We start from the raw sequence: 20,648 nt of genomic DNA on the forward strand, positions 1-20,648 counted from the left end.
GTTTGAGACCAGCCTGGGCAACGTAGCGAGACCCTGTCTCTGTCAAGTATTAGCTGGGCATTGTGGCATGCGCCTGTAGCCTCAAATGATCCTCTCATCTTGGCCTTCCAAAACGTTGGGATTACAGGCGTGAACCACCACACCTGGCCTATATTGTTGCATTCTTTACAGAAATAAATAAAGGCTCACTCTATTACCCAGGCTGGAGTGCAGATCTTGGCTCACTGCAACCTCCATTTCCCAGGTTAAGTGATACCTCTGCCTCCCGAGTAGCTGGAATTACAGGTGCCCACCTCCATGCCCAGACAATTTTTGTATATTTATTAGAGACAAAGTTTCACCATTTTGGCCAGGCTGCTCTTGAACTCCTGGCCTCAAGTCATCTGCCCATCTTGGCATCCCAAAGTGCTGGGATTACAGGTGTGAGCCACTATGCCCAGCCATACTGTTATTTTTCTTTTTAAAATTATTATTCATTTATTATTATTCATAAAATTTGCCAGATACAGGCTGTATCTATTTATAGTGCACAACACGATATTTTGGCCATATGTATACACTATGGAATGGCTCAGTTGAGCTCGTTAACGTATGCATTACCACATATGCTTATCACTTTTCTCATGGTGAGAACGCTTAAAATCTACTCTCTGAGCAATTTTCAAGTATACATTACATTGTTATTAATACAGTCACCATGCTGTACAATAGATCCCTTGAATGTATTCCTCCAGTCTAAATGAAATTTGATATCCTGCCAGGTGCAGTGGCTCACACCTGTAATCCCAGCACTTTCGGAGGCTGAGGTGGGCAGATCACTTGAGGTCAGGAGTTTGAGACCAGCCTGGCCAACATGGTGAAACCCTATCTCTACTAAAAATACGAAAATTGGCCAGGCCTGGTGGTGTGCACCTGTAGTCCCAGCTATTTGGGAGGCTGAGGTGGGAGAATCACTTGAACCTGGAAGGCAGAGGTCACAGTGAGCCGAGATCACGCCACTGCACTCCCACCTGGGCGACAGAGTAAGACTCCATCTCAAAAAAAAAGAAAAAAAAAAAGAAAAGAAAAAAAAATTGATATCCTTTCAGCAACATGGCTCAACTTTCCATGTAAATGATTCAAGTTCCTTATTTCAGCAGTAAGCTCATCAATTAGAAATGAACCTGCTTTACAGTGCGTTTATCAACTGATTCAACAACACAGTAGAATCACCAATTACAGAAGACTCCGTGTGGGTCAGATGTGGTGGCTCACGCCTGTTATCCCACTGCTTTGGGAGGTGGAGGTAGGAGTATCGTTTGAGACCAGGAGTTTGAGACCAGCCTAGGCAACATATCGAGAGCCCATCTCTATTAAAAAATACAAAAAACTTAGCTGAGTGTAGCACTCTACACCTGTCGTCCCAGCTACTAGGGAGGCTGAGGTGGGAGGATCACTTGAGTCCAGGGGTTTGAGGCTGCAGTGAGGTATGACTGCACCACTGCACTCTAGCCTGGGCAACAGGGCAAGACACTGTCTCAAAAGAAAAAGTGTGTGTATTGTGGTACAATGTGAATGTGAATGTGAATGCAAACACCACAAAGCTCTCACCTTACTTTGAAATATGCATTACTGTATTATTACATTCTTTTTTTTTTTTTTTTTGAGATGAGGTCTCTGTCACGCAGGCTAGAGTGCAGGGGCATGCCGCGGCTCACTGCAGCTTTGACCTTCTGGGCTCAGGTGATCCTCCCACCTCAGCCTCACCGGTAGCTGGGACTACAGGCATGTGCCACAATGCCCAGCTAACATTTGATAGAGACAAAGTCTCACTATGTTGCCCAGGCTGGTCTGAAACTCCTGGCCTCAAACGATCCTCCCACCTCGGCCTCCCAAAATGTTGGGATTACAGGCATGAACCACCACACCCTGCTTGTATTATTGCATTCTTTACATAAATAAATAAAGGTAAGCGTGATTCCTTGCCAGAATCCTGGAATTCCAGAGATCTCTTCTGGGGTGGTCTAGAAAACCACTGGCTAGATTGGGGGCTCCTTTCTTTGTCTTTTTGAGTAATCAGGCTGATGAGGTGGGTTTTGGTGGATTTGCCTGTAGCAAACGTGGCTATGAAATAACAAGCCACTGGCCTGGGTTTTGGGTCTGTTTAGAAAGCTGCAAGGTCACCTGCCTTGTTAATGGAGGTAGAGGCTGCAGTGGCAGCCAGCTGAGATGGCGCCATTGCCCTCCAGCCTGGGTGCTACAGCAAGACTCCATCTCAAAAAATATATATATATATATATACACACACACATGCAGATTTTTTTTTTTGATGGAGTTTCACTCTTGTTGCCCAGGCTGGAGGGCAGTGGCATCATCTCAGCTCACTGCAGCCTCCGCCTCCCAGTTTCAAGCGATTCTCATGCCTCAGCCTCGCGAGTAGCTGGGATTACAGGTGCACGCCACCACACCCACTTCATTTTTGAATTCTTAGTACAGACAGGGTTTCACCATGTTGGCCAGGTCTCCTACTCCTGACCTTAAGCAATCTGCCTGCTCAGCCTTCCAAAGTGCTGGGATTACAGGCGTGAGCCACCACGCCCGGCCAACAAAGCAGATTTTTAAGAATTAATGTTACTTATTTTTTTTAGAGACAGGTCCTCACTCTGTTGCCCAGGCTGCAGTGAAGTGGCACAATCATAGCTCACTGCAACCTTGAACTCCTGGGTTCAAGAAATCCTCCTGCCTCAGCTTCCCAGTAGGTGGGACTATAGGCGTGTGTGCCATAATGCCTGGTTAAGTTTTTCAACATTTTGTTTTTCAGAGATGGAGTCTTGTTATGTTGCCCAGGCTGATGTTGAACTCCTGGCCTCAGGAGATCCTTCTTCACTGGCCTCCCAAGGCAGTGGGATTACAGGCGTGAGCCACTGTGCCTGGCCATAAAACAGATTTTAAAATAATGGAAGTAACCTAACACGTGAGACAGACATAATTGATCAAATACACAAGACACCGACTGAGCGCTCCAATTCTTGACATTTGCTTACAGGAGATTAAACAGATGCACACACAAGTGGAAGTAGAACGAGTTCTCCATTACAAGAAAAAGCGTGTTTTGGCTGGAAATTAAAAATGCAAATGAAAACAAGCTTTAAGGTTTCATTACAAACCCACTTAACTGGGAAAGGAAATTAAATTGGTAATATTCGATGGCCTGGGTGGGGAATCCACAAACATATGCATACTTGGCAGGGTTTATAAATGGGCTCCATGTTTTTGAAACTCAGAATGGCTCTTTGAATAATGAGTTGAAAAGCTGTTAATATCTTTGATCCTATAATTATCTCCAAGGAAATACGCCCAAAGGGTGGGGGGGGAGTCATTGTACGTAAATGTGCACAGCAGTGCTCTTCGTAAGAGAAATGACTGGAAACAACTCAAACACCCTATAAAAGAACTATGGCTAAACAAGCCATAGTGTATCCACCCTACGAGATATGTGATCGCAATGGAAATTATGCCTAAACTCAGCAATAAGGCTATAAACTAGGGGTGAGTGAAGAAAAGGGAATATGAAATAGACCAGAAACTACGGATCAGAAACACATGGATGTGCTAACTTCTCTCCTTCCTCCACTTCTCTCCCTCCCTCTCTTCCTCCCTTCCTCTTTCTCTTGCCATCCTTTCTGCCTCTAAATTGCGGCTACACAGTTTCCTAAGCAGCCTAAATTCCTTATCTCCTCAATCTTATTCCAGTCTTATTTCCTCTGCCTGGATGCTCTTCCTTCCATTAAAAACAAAGATCCATTAAAGAACAACAACAACAATACATTCTCACTTTAGAAGGTCACGATCAACATAGTCACAGTCAATGAATTAATAGGACAGAGGAGTGAGAAGAGAAAGAATAAATGTTCCCTCTTTCCTCAAACTCTGGCTCTTGTGGTGGCAAAGGTCTGAGCCCTGCCTCTCACACTGTTCTTTCTGCTATTACCACCACGGTGATCTCCTACCCATCCTTCAGTTTCCAGCTTAAACATCACTTCCTCCGGGTAGCCTTCCCTGACTGCTCCCCATCCTTCCAGAGCAAACTAAGCCCAGAGCCTCTCCCTGATATGCCATTACCATTACAGGTTTATTTGTGTAATTCTCTGTTTAATTTCTATTTCCTGCACTGGACTGCGAGCTTCATGTAGGTAGGGATTTGGTTTGTGTCTTCTTCTTTTTTTTTTTTTTGAGACAGGATCTTGCTCTGTTGCCCAGGCTGGAGGGCAGTGATGAGATCTCAGCTCACTGCAACCTCTGCTTCCCAGGTTCAAGTGATGCTCCCGCCTCAGCCTCCCGAGTGGCTGGGACTACAGGCTAAGTTTTTGTATTTTTAGTAGAGCCAGGGATTCACCATGTTGGCCAGGCTGGTCTCGAACTCCAGACATCAGGTGATCCGCTCATCTCAGCTTCCCAAAGTGTTGGGATTACAGGCGTGAGCCACCGTGCCCAGCCCAGTTTGTGTCTTTTTTTTTTTTTTCTGTGCCCAGGCTGGAGTGCAGTAACACAATAATGGCTCATTGCAGCCTCCACTTCCCAGGCTCAAGTGATCCTCCCAGTTCAGCCTCCCAAATGCCTGTGTCTTATTTGCAATCAGGCACCTAATATAAGCAGGTCCCCCATGAATACTTCCCGAGTGAGTCACAAACATTCACCAACATGACTGGGAGCTTGGCCCCGGCCAGGTGCCGGTTCGCCATGCTTTACGGGGATCATTTAGTAGAATTCCCACCAAATAATGAGAAGCTAGGCACAGATGTTATTTCCATAATGATGTAATCTGCCCCAGGACACATGCACAGGCGGGAAGGGGTGGAGCTGAGACCCAAATCCAGGCAGCACAGTTTGCAAGCCCTCTGCCCCCACCCCACTCCATCTCTTGGACGACAGGTGATGAACAACTGATAGGTGGCAGAGGAAGGGACTCACCCACAGAGGCTATATCAGCCAGCTGATCCTCAGCCTCTTCGGGGTTGAGCAAATCTGTCTTGCTTTTCTTTATGGTGGTTCTCCGCAGAGCTCCAACAATGGAAATATGGCAAGAGAAAAAGACGTTACCCTTTTTGCAACACAGACCATACGGACACAGTGTGTCCTTGGATTTAACTCTCACAGCAACTGTTCTCACAGGAACTAATAGTATACCCGTTTTTCAGATGTGTAAACTGAGGTTCAAGGTGGCACTATCACTTTGCTTAAAGGGGTAAAGACAAGAATCTAGTCGGGTTCAGTCCGACTCCAGGTCTGGGCCCTCAGCCACTATTTTCCTTCTGGTTTATTTATTTATTTATTTACTTATTTTTGAGACAGAATCTCGCTCTGTCACCCAGGCTGGAGTACAGTGGTGTGATCTTGGCTCACTGCAACCTCCGCCTCCCGAGTCCAAGCAATTCTCCTGCCTCACCCTCCTGAGTAGCTGAGACTACAGGCGTGCACCACTATGCCTGGCTAATTTTTGTATTATTAGTAGAGATGGGATTTTGCCATGTTGGCCAGGGCTGGTCAAACTCTTGACCTCGAGTGATTTGCCTGCCTTGGCCTCTGAAAGTGCTAGGATTACAGGCATGAGCTGCCACACACAGCCTCTATTTTTAAATTCTAAGAAACCTAACTTTCTTATAAAAACAGTCCACCCCTTGACCAGTAGCATACTTGCTAGGCAGGCTGCAATTTTGGGATTCTACCCTAGTATTCAAGCTATATACCCCTAGGGGCTCCACAGCAGACAGTAAGTTCAGGTGTAGACTTCCAATAAAGAGATTTAGGCAACCCATGGGTAATCTCCCCTCCCCAGCTAAAACAGGAAAATTCATTTTATAATCTTCTGGGACAGAGTGCCAGTTCTTTTATTTCCCTCAAATCCCTGGGATTTTAAATCAAAAGTCATCACCCTGTCTAACCAGTTTTCTTTCTTTTTTTTTGAGACAGAGTCTCACTCTGTTGCCCAGGCTGGAGTGCAGTGGTGTGATCTTGGCTCACTGCAACTTCCGTCTCCCAGGTTCAAGCAATTCTCATGGCTTAGCCTCCCGAGTAGCTGGGATTACAGGTGTGTGCCATGACACCTAGCTAATTTTTGTATTTTTAGTAGAGATGGGTTTCACCATGATGGCCAGGCTGGTCTTGAACTTCTAGCCTCACGTGATCCACCCGTCTTGGCCTCCCAAAGTGCTGAGATTACAGGCGTGAGCCACCACACCCAGCCCCTGTCTAACCAGCTTTTTTTTTTTTTTGAGACAGAGTCTTGCTCTGTCACCCGGCCTGGAGTGTAGTGGCCAGATCTCAGCTCACTGCAAGCTCCGCCTCCCGGGTTTACACCATTCCCCTGCCTCAGCCTCCCGAGTAGCTGGGACCACAGGCGCCCGCCACCTCGCCCGGCTAGTTTTTTTGTATTTTTTAGTAGAGACGGGGTTTCACCGTGTTAGCCAGGATGGTCTCGATCTCCTGACCTCATGATCCGCCCGTCTCGGCCTCCCAAAGTGCTGGGCTTACAGGCTTGAGCCACCGCGCCCGGCCGTCTAACCAGCTTTCTAAAGTGTGAGAAGATATATCTCAAGAAACAAGTTGTGTTTTTCAGGGAGTACTATTATTTTTCTTATTGCTGTTATTATTATATTGCAGGCATATCCTTCTGGCCTATCTCTAAATTCTTTTTTTTCTTTTGAAACAGGGTCTCACTCTGTCACCCAGGCTGGAGTGGAGAGATGCCCACTGCAACCTTGACCTCTTAGGCTCAAGTGATCCTCTTGCCTCAGCCTCCTGAGTAGCTGGGACCATAAGTGCGTGCGTCACCACATCCGGCTACGTTTTTGTTTTTTGTAGAGACGGAACCTCACTATGTTGCCCAGGCTGGTCTTGAACTCCCAGGCTCAAGTGTTCCTCCTGTCTCGGCCTCCCAAAGTGTTGGGATTACAGGTGTGACCCACGGACAGACCACATCCAGCCCTATCTCTAAATTCCAGTAAACTTTACTTTCATGAAGCCCCAGGTTGGATACACAGTGACTCTTAAACAGTCTGTCCCCTGACTCCCAGCTATGCTGGGCAGGTTGGGTTTTTGGATCCGTTTTTAATGATCCCTCCTTTCATATTCAGGTTTCCAGGGGACCATGAATTGATGTCTATACTCCCAGCACTTTGGGAGGCCGAGGTGGGCAGATCACTTGAGGCAAGGAGTTCGAGACCAGCCTGGCCAACATGGCGAAACCCCATCTCTACCAACAATATAAAAATTAGCCACGCATGGTGGCACATGCCTGTAATCTCAGCTACTCATGAGGCTGAGGCAGGAGAATTGCTTGAACCTGAGAGGCAGAGGTTGCAGTGAGGGGAGATCATGCCACTGCACTCCAGCCTGGGTGACACAGCGAGACTCTGTCTCAATTTAAAAAAGAAAAAGAAAAAAAAAGAAAGTAAGTCATGGTTCTGTCTGGTTAAGTTTCTAACATGGGCGACAGCAGCCTTTCACAGTAAACTGGATTTTTGGTGGGATTATTATTTATTTAGCAAGCAGAAACGTTCTGACCCTATCCTAGGTGTTATATTTGCCATAATGAATATCATTCTGAGAAACAATCTCATGATCTAGGGTATTGTTTATATCATACCCATTTTGCAGGTGAGAAAAACCAAGACACAAAGCAGAAAAAACCAGGTCTATGGTTAAAACAAAAAAGTGGAGGCCAGAATAGGGAAACTCTAAAATTCCTCCAGGAGGAACGTCCACCCGTGGAGTTAGAGCCAGTCACCTGCTCTCCCCCGACTCCCCACCACAGCTTCTCCCTTCTCCCCTGGGACCCAACCCCCGAGGTGGGTTCAGAGCGGTTACCATCAAAGGGATGCCTCTGCTCCCCGTCAGTTTCATCCTCGGCGAGGATCACCTCTTCTGAAGAGGAAGAGCACAGAGTTAAGCTTCTGCATTTGGAGGATGAGTTCTCTCTTGGACCGGGAAGGAGAAAGGTCTGCCCGGCCACCCCCATTCTCCCCTGGCTGATGATGACAGCTCAACCGGCCAAAAGACATGCTGCTGGGTGGTTTCTGACCTCAAGCCCCACCTCCGCAACAGTGGCGAAAGCCAACATTCTCCCCACCTCACGCAAAATAAAAACCAATATCCACACCACCGCTTATAAGCCCCTGCTTGATCTGATCTCCATCACCTTCCTGTCTTCCTCTCCTCCAACTCTTCCCCCCCCTCACTCCGTTTCACCTGTACTGGCTTCCTTGCTGTGTCTCAAATACGCTCCTAGCTCAGGGCCTTTGCACTTGCTGCCTCTGCCTGGAATGCCCCTTCCCTTGACGTCTCCACAGCTTCCTTCTTCATGTCCTTCAGGTCTCTCTACTCAGAGAAGCCTTCCCTGACCGCCCTGCCTCCAACTTCCTACTCTTTTTTATTCTCTGACACGGAGTCTTGCTCTGTCGCCCAGGCTGGAGTGCAGTGGTGTGATCTCGGCTCACTGTAACCTCTGCCTCCTGGGTTCAAGTAATTCTCCTGCCTCAGCCTCCCGAGTAGCTGGGATTACAGGCATGCGCCACCATAACCAGCTAATTTTTGAATTTTTAGTAGAGACTGGGTGTCACCATGTTGGCCAGGCTCGTCTCGAATGCCTGACCTCAGGAAATCTGCCCGCCTTAGCCTCCCAAAGTGCTGGGATGACAGGCGTGAGCCACTGCGCCCGGCCAACTTCCTACTCTGTTTTATCTTCCTAGTCTTTTATCTTCCTTCTCTGAATTTGGGAGTTCCCCATATGAAATGTATTTGTTTGTTTTATCTCTCTCACTAGAATATCTGAGCTCTGAGGGCAGGGATTTGGTGTGTATTGTTCACTCCCATATCCTCAGTGCTTAGATCAGTGCCTGGCACACAGCAGGTACTCCCTAAATGTTTATTAAATTGCTGAACAAATAAATATGTGTCTACCGTGTATCAGGCACTGCTCTCCCCAAGTGACCTAGCTGAGATTATTTTACTAAATACTCCAATAGTACTATGACGTAGGCACTATCACTGCCTCCATGTAACAGCTGAGGAAACGGAGGTACAGGGATGTGTAGTGCATGCGCAAAAAGTGGCAGGGCCGGGATGTAAACCAACATCTGATTTCAGAATTCAAGCAATGTGATGTCAGATCCTGGCTTCATCCTAGACTTTTTCATATCAGACCCTGGATTCTTGTTGATAAAATTTGGGACTACCAATTCAGGTTCTGTTTCTCCTCCCATCACGACCCTCCCAGCTTAGCCTTCTCCAAACTGTATGACTCTCTTTGTGCTCCGTGGCCTGGGATCTCCATCCCTGGGCCCCAGGATGAAAGGGCCTCACCTGCTTTTGAGATCCACTCCATGTACCCATTGAGCTCACGTTCAATCTGTTGTTGCCGCCTCAGCTTCAGAAAAGCCCGCCGGTTCTCCACCCGTTCCCTTTCTTTGGCAAACTCCCTGCAGAAGCATAGAAAAGCCAGAGTATGGCTGTTTTGAAAATGTTAGGAAACATGTGTGTGTACGTGTGTGCATGTGTGTGAGTGTTTGGGGATTCAGAAGTCTCTGGAGGTTAGGAGTTTTCAACAGGAGGAGTCAGGTCTTCTGGGAAAAGACTGGGATATTATAGCAATGGGTGCTTCTGCCAGCTTCACACATTTCCCAACAACTGTGCCTAGGTAAAGAAAAAGGCCAGGCACAGTGGCTCATGTCTGTAATCCCAGCCCTTTGTGAGGCCGAGATGGGAGTATCATTTAAGGCCAGGAATTTGAGACCAGCCTGGACAACATAGTGGGTCCCATCTCTATGAAAATAAAAAATTTAGCTGGGCATGGTGCATACACCTGTTGCCCTAGCTACTCAGGAGGCTGAGGCAGGAGGATTGCTTGTGCCTAGGAGTTCTAGGTTACAGTGAGCTATGGTCGCCCCACTACACTCCAGTCTGGGTAATAAAGCTAGACACTATCTCTAAAAAAAAAAAAAAAAAAAAAAAATGAAAGGATAAAACCACGCCATGCCAACCACCACTGGCTGCATACTTCATTCTCATTCTCTTCATACCCTTGGCTAATAATTATTTCAGCCCTCTTTTAAGTTAGACCAATAAGCCCTAGAGCAGGCTGGCTTCTCTGCCATAGGCCCCACCTCTTCCTGTTTCCCTTCTTCCTTTTCCTGTTTAGAACATGAAGTGGCCATCCTGAGGGCATGAGGCAGCCATCTTAAGACCATGAGGTATCCATGAGATTGGAAGCCTCTGGTAAAGATGTCAGAATGGAAAGCTGGAAGAATCTGGGGTTGCTGATGGTGCTATGGAACCACCATACAAGTGCCCAGACTTCTTGTGGTAAGAAAAATGAAGCCCATTTATGATTAAGCCAAAAAAATCTTGGGGATAGAGGATAATATGGGTCAGGAAAATACACTGTTAGAGCATATGCTATGATTTTATATTTGGAAAATGGGGGAGAAGTAAATCTAAACTATTGGTTTTTTAAAAAAAATGTAAAGAAAGTAAAGCCCATATGAACTCCCTCACTGGGTACCCCTAGCAGTACACAACCTCTGCACCTGTACATGGCTTGCTAATAACAGTCTGGTAACCCAAACAAGGGGAGAAGCCTTTTCTCTGTCTAGTGAATGAAAACAAAGCTTCAATGGCCTGTCCTTGGGAAGAAGTTGGCAACGAGGAGTGAGTGGGATGGGGGTGGGGAGTAGCAGAGACTTACCCTGACAGCACACCCAGCACAAGGTTCAGCATAAAAAAGGAGCCGATGATGATGAGGGGGATGAAGTACAACCAGTTCCAAGTGTTCCCTGAGGCATCGTTGCTCTGTAGGGTGTGAGGAGGGAAAGCAGGTGAGAGTTGACTGGGACTCAGATAGAACCTGACAGGTGAGGGATGGGGGAAGCTCTTGTTCTCTTATGGCTCTGTCTTAAATGTTCTTGGCTTGTGGAGTTCTGGGGCTGTGGCATCCCAGAGAGGGAAATGGAGGAACATTTTCTGGAGAAAACATCCAAAGGGAAAAGCTTTCTCTTAATTATGTTGTCCTCACATAACATAATTGACCTGGGAATGAGTAAGAAACACAAGAGGACTTCCCAGACCAGAGTCCAGGAGGAGAAGGAAAAAGAAAACAAAACAAAACAAAACACAAAACCTACTGAAATGGATTAATTAATCCCTGGTTCCTTCCCTTCTCCCAACACAGTCACAGACTCCCCTTAGAGGAGATGCATGACCACAGGGTCTGATGGCCTGGTGAAATCACCAAGCCAGACAGATGGGCCATGAGCCTTTTCCTCAAGTGTCTCCCTGCTGCATTCCTTGCAGCCTTAATGTCAATCACAAAAAATTCTCAGAAGTTTCAGTTCAATTTTCAAGGGGAAAAAAGTCCACAAACAGAATACTCTCTGAAACAGAAAACAGAACACTATAGCAAGAAGGAAGTAATATGAGGGGAAGAAAATCAAGGAGAGGAGGTGTGTGTGTGTGTGTGTGTGTGTGTGTGTGTCACACACACACACACACACAGAGAGAGGGAGACAGAGAAGAATGATAAAAACCAGCAGAGAGAGAGAGAGAGAGAGAGAGAGAGAGAGAGAGAGAGAGAGAGAGAGAAGGATGATAAAACCCAGCACTTACAGAGTATTTATGGTGTGCTGGCACCCTCCTAAGCACATTATGTATGTTAGCTCACCTAGTCATTTAATCCTCATGATGCCTCTATGTTATAATGTCCATGTTACCATTGAGGAAACTAAGGCTCAGAAAGACAAAATCATCAGCCCAAGGTTACAGAGCTATTCAGTAATAGACATGTGATTTGAACTAGCCAGCTGGGCCCCAGAGTCCATGGGCTTAACCTCTGTACTGGGAAGCCTTGCCTGCAGCTGTCAGGGCAGGGGTAGCCTTTCAATGGTTGATCACCCTGTGACACCTGCAGAATGCAGGCTCTCAAGAGTGGCTTTAAAAGCCCATCTTTAAAAGCATATATGACACTGCTGCTGCCTAGGAGAAAGGCTAAAACGAGAAAGAAGTTAAGATGAGGTCATTACTACTAGGTGTCTGTGAAACTGTAGAGCAACTGGAACCCTCATAACCTGCCAATCAGAGGGCACCATGCTGTATTCATCTCCTGTGGCTGCTGTAACAAGGAACCACAACCTAGGTGGCTTAAACAACAAAGATTTATTGTCTTACAGTTATAGAGGCCAGAAATTCAAGATCAAGGTGTCAGAAGGGCTGGTTCCTTCTGAGGGCTGTGAGAGAGAATCTGTTTTATCCTTCTCTCCTAGCTTCTGGCGGTTTGCTGGCAATCTTTGCTGATTCTTGGCTTGTAGAGGCATCATCCTGATCTCTGCCTTTGTTTAAGCATGGCATTCTTCCTCTGTGTGTGCCTGTCTCTGTGCCAAAATCTCCCCTTTTTATATGGACACCATCATATTGGATTATGGCCCACCCTAATGATCTCATTTTGGCTATTATGCAGTTTTAAAACTGCAATTACTTTTGCACCAACCTAACAATTACATGTGCAATGAATCCATTTCCAGATAAGGTCACATTCCGAGGTGCTGGGGGTTAGGACTTCAACATATGAATTTTGGGGTGAGACAATAAAACCCATAACACATGGTACAACTACTTGAAAAACTGGTGCTGAGAGTTTCTATACTAAAAGTAATTAGGTCATGCTTAACAATGGGCATACGTTCTGAGAAATGTGTCATTAGGTCATTTTGTTGTGCAAACATCATGGAGTGTACTTACACAAGCCTAGATGGTATAGCCTACTACACACCTAGGCTGCATGGTCTAGCCTATTGATCCTAGGCTATAAACCTGTACAGCATGTTATTCTATGGAATACTGTAGGCAATTTTAACTCAGTGGTGTATCTAAAAATATCTAAAAACAGAAAAGCTATAGTAAAAGTACTGTATGATAATCACTGTTATATATTCGGTCCATTATGGGACCACTGTTATATATTTGATCTGTTGTTCACCAAAATGCCATTATGCAGCGTATGACCATATGTACCTTTGCCAAGACCCAGTAATTCTCGGATGGTTACCTATCCAAGATCATTACAATTAGATAGTAATTCTGAATAGTTACCCAACAGAAAGCACACACAAGGACATTCATAGCAGTAGTATTCATCATAGCCCCAAACTGCAAACAATCCACATTGTTATCAACAGGAGACAGAGGACACATGCAATGAACAATGTCACAGGTCACATGAGATCTTAAAAAGTTAATGTCAAGCAAAAGAAGCCAGACAGAAAACAGCATACACGTAAGATTTCACTTATGCAAAATACAAAAACAGGCTAAACTAGTGAATGATGCTCAAAGTCCTGGTAGGGGTACCCTTACGGGGAGGTAGTGACTAGGAACTAGATATGATGGAGGGCTTCTGGGGCTGAGAAGGTTGTTTCCTCATTTGTGGGCTGGTTACATGGGTGTGTTTAGTTTGTGACAATTAATCAAACTCCTCACTTATAATCTGTGGATTTTTCTGTATGTTTATTCTACTTCAATTTTTAAAACTTTTTTTTTTTTTTGAGACGGAATCTCGCTCTGTCACCCAAGCTGGAGTGCAGTGGCGTGATCTCAGATCACTGCAACCTCTGCCTCCTGAGTTCAAGCAATTCTCCTGCCTCAGCATCCTGAGTAGTTGGGATTACAGGTGCCGGCCACCACACCTGGCTAATTTTTGTATTTTTAGTAGCAACAGGGTTTCACCATGTTGGTCAGGCTGGTCTTGAACTCCTGACCTCCTGAGCCGCCTGCTCTAGCCTCCTAAAGTGCTGGGATTACAGGCGTGAGCCACTGAGCTCGGCAAAATTTTTTTTTTTTAATAGTCAACTTTACCTTAAAAAGAAAGAAAATACTGATACGTGCTGCAACATGGGTGAACCTTGAGGGCATTATGCTATGTGAAATAAACCAGTCATAAAAGGGAAAATCCGTATGATTCCATTTATAGGAGGTCCCTAGAGTCGTCAGAATCATAAAAACAGAAAGTAGCATGGTGGGTGCCAAGGGCTGGGGGAGGGGGAACAGGAAGCTGGTGTTTAGTGGGGACAGAGTTACATTTGGAAGATGGAAACGTTTGGGAGATGGATGGTGGTGATAGTTGCACAGCAATGTGAATGTATTACACTTAATGTCACAGAACTGTATCCTTAACAATGGTTAGGATGGCAACAGTATATTAATGGTTTCCAATAGCTAGAAGGAGGAGCTTGAATGTTCCTAACAGAAAGAAACAATAAAGGTCTGAGAAGATGAATACGCTAATTACCCCAATCTGAGCACTGTGCATTATATGTATTGAAACATCACTATGTACCCCATGAATAAGCACAATTATGACTTGTCAATTAAAAAATATTAAAAAGTTAAAAAAATAATTAGGATGGTAAATTTTATGTCCTGTGGGTTTGCCACGGATACCGAAAAAAAAAAAAAAAACCCTGAAAATAAAACTAACCAAGCCAACTTTAATCATGGACACAGACAGGTTCCAGGGACAATGAATGTGCCAGCCACCAGCCCACATCCTTGTTTTAACAGGCCCAGAAATGCCAGTGCTTCGCTTCTGGAAGGTTCTGGGAGAAACAACCGAGTCAGCAGAACCATGGCTGGACAGAAGGCAGCACTGGCTTTGTGCTTCTCTCTCTGTCACTGTGGCGGCTGAGGGCTTCTCGTTCCCATTTCTCAGGGCTAAATATAGCCCAGGGAATGAAACTCTGCACCGGCCACCAGTAGGGAGACTGTGAGCCGTCACGAGGAGCAGGCTCAGATGACAGGGACAGGGTGGAGGATGGGGGAGAGGGACAGGACTGAACAGGGAAAAGCAACCGGGGCCCTTCCATGCCAAGGCAGCCCGTCCATCTCAGATGCTGCCAACAGGATCCGAATCTGCCCTTGCCCGGGTCCCCGACAGGCTTGGGGACCTCTGGGCACAGGACATGCTACCCAGCACCACAACAGACACACATGGAGGTTTGGACTGTTTGAGCTCATTTAATCCTCTCATGAACCCCAGGAGTGGGTACATAATCATCTCCACCCTCCCGGGTGAGAAAACTGAGGCATAGAGAGGTCTTTTTTTTTTTTTTTTTTGAGATGGAGTCTCACTCTGTCACCCAGGCTGCAATGCAATGGTGCTATCTTGGCTCACTGCAACCTGCACATTTTGGGTTCAAGCAGTTCTCCTGACTCACCCTCCCAAGTAGCTGGGATTATAGGTGCTTGCCACCATGCCCAGCTAATTTTTCTATTTTTAGTAGAGGCAGGGTTGCACCATATTGACCAGGCTGGTCTCGAACTCCCGACCTCAGGTGATCCACCCACCTTGGCCTCCCAAAGTGCTGGGATTACAGGTGTGAGCCACCGCGCTTGGCCGAGAGGTCAGATTACATGCCCACAGTTCTGTTGTGGGTTGCAGTCGGTCCCCGCAGAAAGATGCATTGAAGAAGTCCTAACCCCCGGTACCTATGAATTGGAAATAGGGTCTTTGCAGATGGAATCAAGTCAAGATCAGGTCATTAGGGTGGACCCTTATCCTACCTGATGGGTTTCTTTATAAAAAGGGGACATCTGGGCAGAGCGCAGTGGCTCACATCTGCAGTCCCAGCTACTCAGGAGGCTGAGGTAGGAGGATTGCTTGAGGTCAGGAGTTTGAGGCTGCGGTGAGCTATGATTGCGCCACTGCACTCTGGCCTGGGAGACAAAGCAAGACCCTGTCTAAAGTAAATAAATAAACAAATAAATAATAAGAAAAGGAGAAACTTGGGCACAGAGACAGCCTTGCACAGAGGGAGAGGGTCATGTGAAATGGAGATGAAGGCGGAATTAGGGCGATGTGTCTACAAGACAAGGAACACCAAGGATTATTGGCAAACCACCAGAAGCTACGAGAGAGGCAAGAAGGGACTTCAGACCAGGTCTCAGAGGCACCATGGCCTATCTGACCTTGATGATCTGTGGACTCCTGGCCTCCCGAACTGCGAGAGAATAAATAAATCTGTTGTTTTCAGCTACTGTATTTGTGGTTCTTTGTTATGCAAGCTACAGGAAATAAATGAAGTCACTCAGCTACTAAATGGCAGAGGGGGCCTCCAACCCTCCCACCTCTCTGCTTTTATCTCCTCCCCTTTTCCCTTGCTCACTCCGTTCCAGCCACCTGGCTTCCTTGCAGTTCCTCAGCCACACCAAGCACAGTCCTACCTCAGGGCCCTTGCACAGGCTGTTCCCCCTGCCTGGAATGCTCTTCCCTGAGACTGCTACATGGTTCCCCCTCACCTCCTTCAGGTTTTTTACTCAAATGCCACCTTCTGAGGGAGGCCTCCCCTGATGGCCCTTTACAATTGCATCCCTCATTTCTGGTCCCCACTTCCTGTTTCTTTTTTCCCTTTTGCATTTCACCACTTATACACTTTACTTATTTCTCTTGTTCTCTCATTTTCCTGGCTGGAATGTCCACTCAACAAGGGTGAGGGGCTTTGTCCTTTTTGTTCCCTCCTGTATTCCTGTATTCCCAGCCCCTTAGGACAACATCTGGCACAGAGTTGGTGCTCAATAAGTGGTGTCTGTTGAATGACTGATTGAGAGTTGGGTCCAAGTTCCCTGCATAGCTCAGATCATCAACCCCAAGCCAAGTTTCCTCCTGAATTCTCATCTGCACCATCCTCTCTGGGGAGTGGGCTTTTGCTGCCTGATTTTAGAGACACTTTTTCTCTTCCAGACTCATTCAATTATTCAGTTCCATATTCTGCATTCAACAATTCACAGGGAAGAAGTTGGTGGAAGGCTGGGTGCAGTTTTGGATTAGGAGATGGGCTTTCCCTGGTTTGGGGGTGGGGGTGGGTGGATTTTGTTCAGGAGCAAAATGAAAAGTACATTTTACAAGCACAAAGACTGGAGATGCCATGGCTGTTCCACGATAATTCATCAGCAAAGATGGGGTCACAGATCTCCTCTCCTGGTTCTCATCTCCTCTTTGGCAGTTCAGGTTAAGGGAGGGATATGCACAAGTCTGGATTCAGGGAGGAGAGTGGGGGAGGATGGCTTGCTCATTTGTTAAATTCATTAATAATACTGGGAAGGATGTGCTCGAGAGATCGCCTTGTCTTCCTTCCAAGGGCTCAAAGAGTTCCGCTGCCTCGAACACTGTTTCCCATTAATGCTGCCATCAAATATTTCCAGCAATATGGTGGGATGGTCCTTCCTGGTCCCTTTGGGGTTGGCTGAGGACATGCTAAGCCCTGGTCAATGAGGAGTGAGTGGAAATAGCTATTACTTTGGAGCCAGAGCAGTGAATTTTTAGTGTAGGACCTTCTGGCATTCCTTTTTCCCTTCTGGAAGAGCAAGTGGCAATGTTCTAGGTGATTAGCTAGGTCCCAAGTGACTGCACTGAACAGAGCCCCCCTTCGTCCTCACTGCCAACCTGCACTGGACATGTAGCATGAGCAGGAAATACATCTGTTGTTAAAAGTCATGGAGGTTTTGGGGATGTTTGTTACTGCAGCATAACTTGGCTGCCCTGACCAATACATCTTTCTAATTAATTTTTTATATTTTGTAGAGAGGGGGTCTCTATGTTGCCCAGGCTGATCTCAAACTCCTGGAGTCAAGTGATCCTCCTGCCTCAGCCTCCCAAAGTGCTGGGATTACAGGCATGAACCACTACACCCAACCAGATTGATACAGTTTGATATCTCCATAGTTTGCTCCTTCACCTCTTTTTTTTTTTTTTTCAGATGGAGTCTTGCTCTGTTGCCCAGCCTGGAGTGCAATGGTGTGATCTCAGCACACTGCAGCCTCTACCTCCTGGGTCCAAGCGATTCTCTGCCTCAGCTTCCTGAGTAGCTGGGATTACAGGCACCCACCACCATGTCCAGCTAATTTTTGTATTTTTTAAAATAGAGACGAGATTTCACCATGTTGATCAGGCTGGTCTCGAACTCCTGACCTCAGGTGATCCACCCGCTTCGGCCTCCCAAACTGCTGGGATTACAGGCATGAGCCCCCACGCGGACCCAGCCTCCTTCTGGTCTTTCTTAAATGCCAACTTCTGATTGACTCTTTTATGGATCCCATGAGGCAGGTGAGAAAGTGTCTGTCTCCTGCATGTCTGATGGAGAACATACATTCTTCTCATCAGCACCTGGACATTTTCCAAGATAGACCGCATGTTAGGCCACAAAACAAGTCTCAACAAATTCTAAAATACTGGAATTCTGTCAAGTATCTTCTTGGACTACCCTGGGATAAAACTAGAAATCAATACCAGAAAAATTCAGAAACGATGGAAATATATGGCTATTAAACAACATGCTCCTGAATGACCACTGGGTCAGTGAAGAAATTAAGATGGAAATTTAAAAACTTTTTGAAATGAATGAAAATACAGACACAACACACCAACACCTGTGAGATGCAGCAGAAGCAGTGCTGAGGGAAGTTTACACTTGATCTTAGCTAAAGGGCCAAGAAGCAATTAAGAGGGAAGTGTATAGCATCAGATATCTACATCACAAAAAATAGAGGCTGGATGTGGTGGCTCACGCCTGTCATCCCAGCACTTTAGGGGGCTGAGGCAGGAGGATCTCTTGAGCTAGGGGTTTGAGACCAGCCTGGGCAACACAGTGAGACCCCGTCTCTAAAAAATAAAAATAAAAAAAATTAGCTGGGTGTGGTGCTGTGCACCAGTCGTCCCAGCTACTGAGGATGTTGAAGTGAGAGGTTCGCTTGAGCCCAGGAGGCAGAGGTTGCAGTGAACCAAGATCACGCCACTGTACTCCAACCTGGGCGCCACAGTGAGACTCTGTCTCAAAAAAGTAAAAAAACAAAGAAACAAAAAAACTACAAATTAAGAACCCAACACGTACCTCAAGGAGCCAGAAAAGCAAGAACAAACCAAACCCAAAGTTAGCAGAAGAAAGGTCAAGTTCAAGATCACAATCAGTCAATTATTTCCGTTCTCTGAACCTCTGCCTGGAGCAACTCTGCCTTTAGGTCTTTGCTTGGCCAATTTCTTCTTATCACTCAACCCTTAGATTCACTGTGCCCCCATCAGAGAAGCCTTCTTGGACCTCTCAATCAAAAGGACTTGCCCCTTCCTGCAGCTCAGCCAGACATCTCATTCTCTTCCCAGCACGTTCCACTGTCTGAATCATATTGTCAACTTATGCACTTCAAGATTGTCATCTTGAACATCAGCTCCTCGACGGTAGATTTTCCTGTCTTAATCCCAGTGTCCAGATCAGCACCAGGCACATAGTAGGTGCTTGCTTCGCATTAGTTGCATAGTCAATACAAATGTTCCTGGGGTTCCTGTTGGTGGATCATTTTATTTATTTATTCATTTTTTTGAGACAGAGTCTCACTCTGTCACCCAGGCTGGAGTGTGGTGGCACAGTCTAGGCTCACTGCAACCTCTGCCTCCCGGGTTCAAGTGATTCTCGTACCTCAGCCTCCCAAGTAGCTGGGATTACAGGCATGCACCACCACGCCCAGCTAATTGTTTTGTTTTTTTTTTTTTTTTAGTAAATATGGGGTTTCTCCACGTTGGCCAGGCTGATCTTGAACTCCTGGGCTCAAGCGATCTGCCCTCCTCAGCCTCCCAAAGTGTTGGGATTACAGTGGTGAGCCACCACGCCCAGTTTGGTGAATCATTTAAATAATAAACACAGACAGGAAATGTGTTTATCCCAAATCCAAATAATTAAGCTATTTTTCTGGGAAAGGAGAGGCAGAAGGCAGAATTATGGTCACATTAGCCAAGTCTTTTTGGGCTGATGAAATACTCCCCACATTTGCCTCGATTCCCGCCACTTCTGTGCCTTGGTGGATGGAGAAACTGAGGCTGAGAGAGGCAATGTGATGTGCCTGGATCACATAGGGTGCAGATGGCATGGGTGGGATTAGACCCGTCATTCCGGCTTACAACCAACTGATTTTTTCCCACTTCACCCCTTCTCTGTACTCGCATAGTATTTTAAGTATATGACAATGGGCCCAATAGAGCTTCAAGGGTAAGGGATGTTACTGATTCATCCCAGTATTGCTAGTGGCGCCTGGTGCTTAGAAAGCGCTCCATAAATACTCATCAAACAAATTAATGGCTGAGTCCCAGCAAAATCCTTAAGTGCCTTCTGTTTTATGGTTTATTTTCCTCTGATTTTTTTGAGCATGGTTCAGGCAGAAAAAGCATACAGGATGTTAAAACAAACAAACAAACAAAAAGACACAAAAACTCAGCTCAGGAGAACACCCAATTCTCCAGTATATGGGATAAACACGGGGGTGGATTTGACCATGAAAAAGCGGAAGTCTGACAGTGACCATGAGGGAGGCCGTGTGTCCCACTTTACACCCGTTTTAGATCATGCCAGCCCTGTGAATTATTTTTTCAGTCCTCTTTTTCCCCTTTCACTCTCAAAACGGTCCTGGTTTGGATCATACATTATATAGGCTGTCTGTTCATGAAGTCTTTTTTGTTTTTTTTTTTTTGAGACAGAGTCTCACTCTGTCACCCAGGCTGGAGTGCAGTGGGGTGATCTCAGCTCACCGCAACCTCCACCTCCTGAGTTCAAGCGATTCTCGAGTCTCAGTCTCCCAAGTAGCTGGGA

General features: G+C 46.2%; 1 protein-coding gene across 1 annotated transcript in view; it reads right to left on the reverse strand.

Moving 5' to 3' along the window:
• CACNA1A (calcium channel, voltage-dependent, P/Q type, alpha 1A subunit) overlaps window positions 1-20,648 on the reverse strand; it is a gene marked incomplete at its 5' end in the record, with an annotated part of 337,656 nt that overhangs the window by 149,414 nt on the left and 167,594 nt on the right. Inside the window, 4 exons of the mRNA XM_011953392.1 lie at window positions 4,951-5,040; window positions 7,846-7,902; window positions 9,340-9,455; window positions 10,721-10,824. Of these exons, the coding sequence (XP_011808782.1) occupies window positions 4,951-5,040; window positions 7,846-7,902; window positions 9,340-9,455; window positions 10,721-10,824 (367 nt within the window). The remainder of the gene's footprint in view (window positions 1-4,950; window positions 5,041-7,845; window positions 7,903-9,339; window positions 9,456-10,720; window positions 10,825-20,648) is intronic.

Source organism: Colobus angolensis, unplaced genomic scaffold (assembly GCF_000951035.1).
Source record: "Colobus angolensis palliatus isolate OR3802 unplaced genomic scaffold, Cang.pa_1.0 Scaffold36, whole genome shotgun sequence".
NCBI lineage: Eukaryota > Metazoa > Chordata > Mammalia > Primates > Cercopithecidae > Colobus > Colobus angolensis.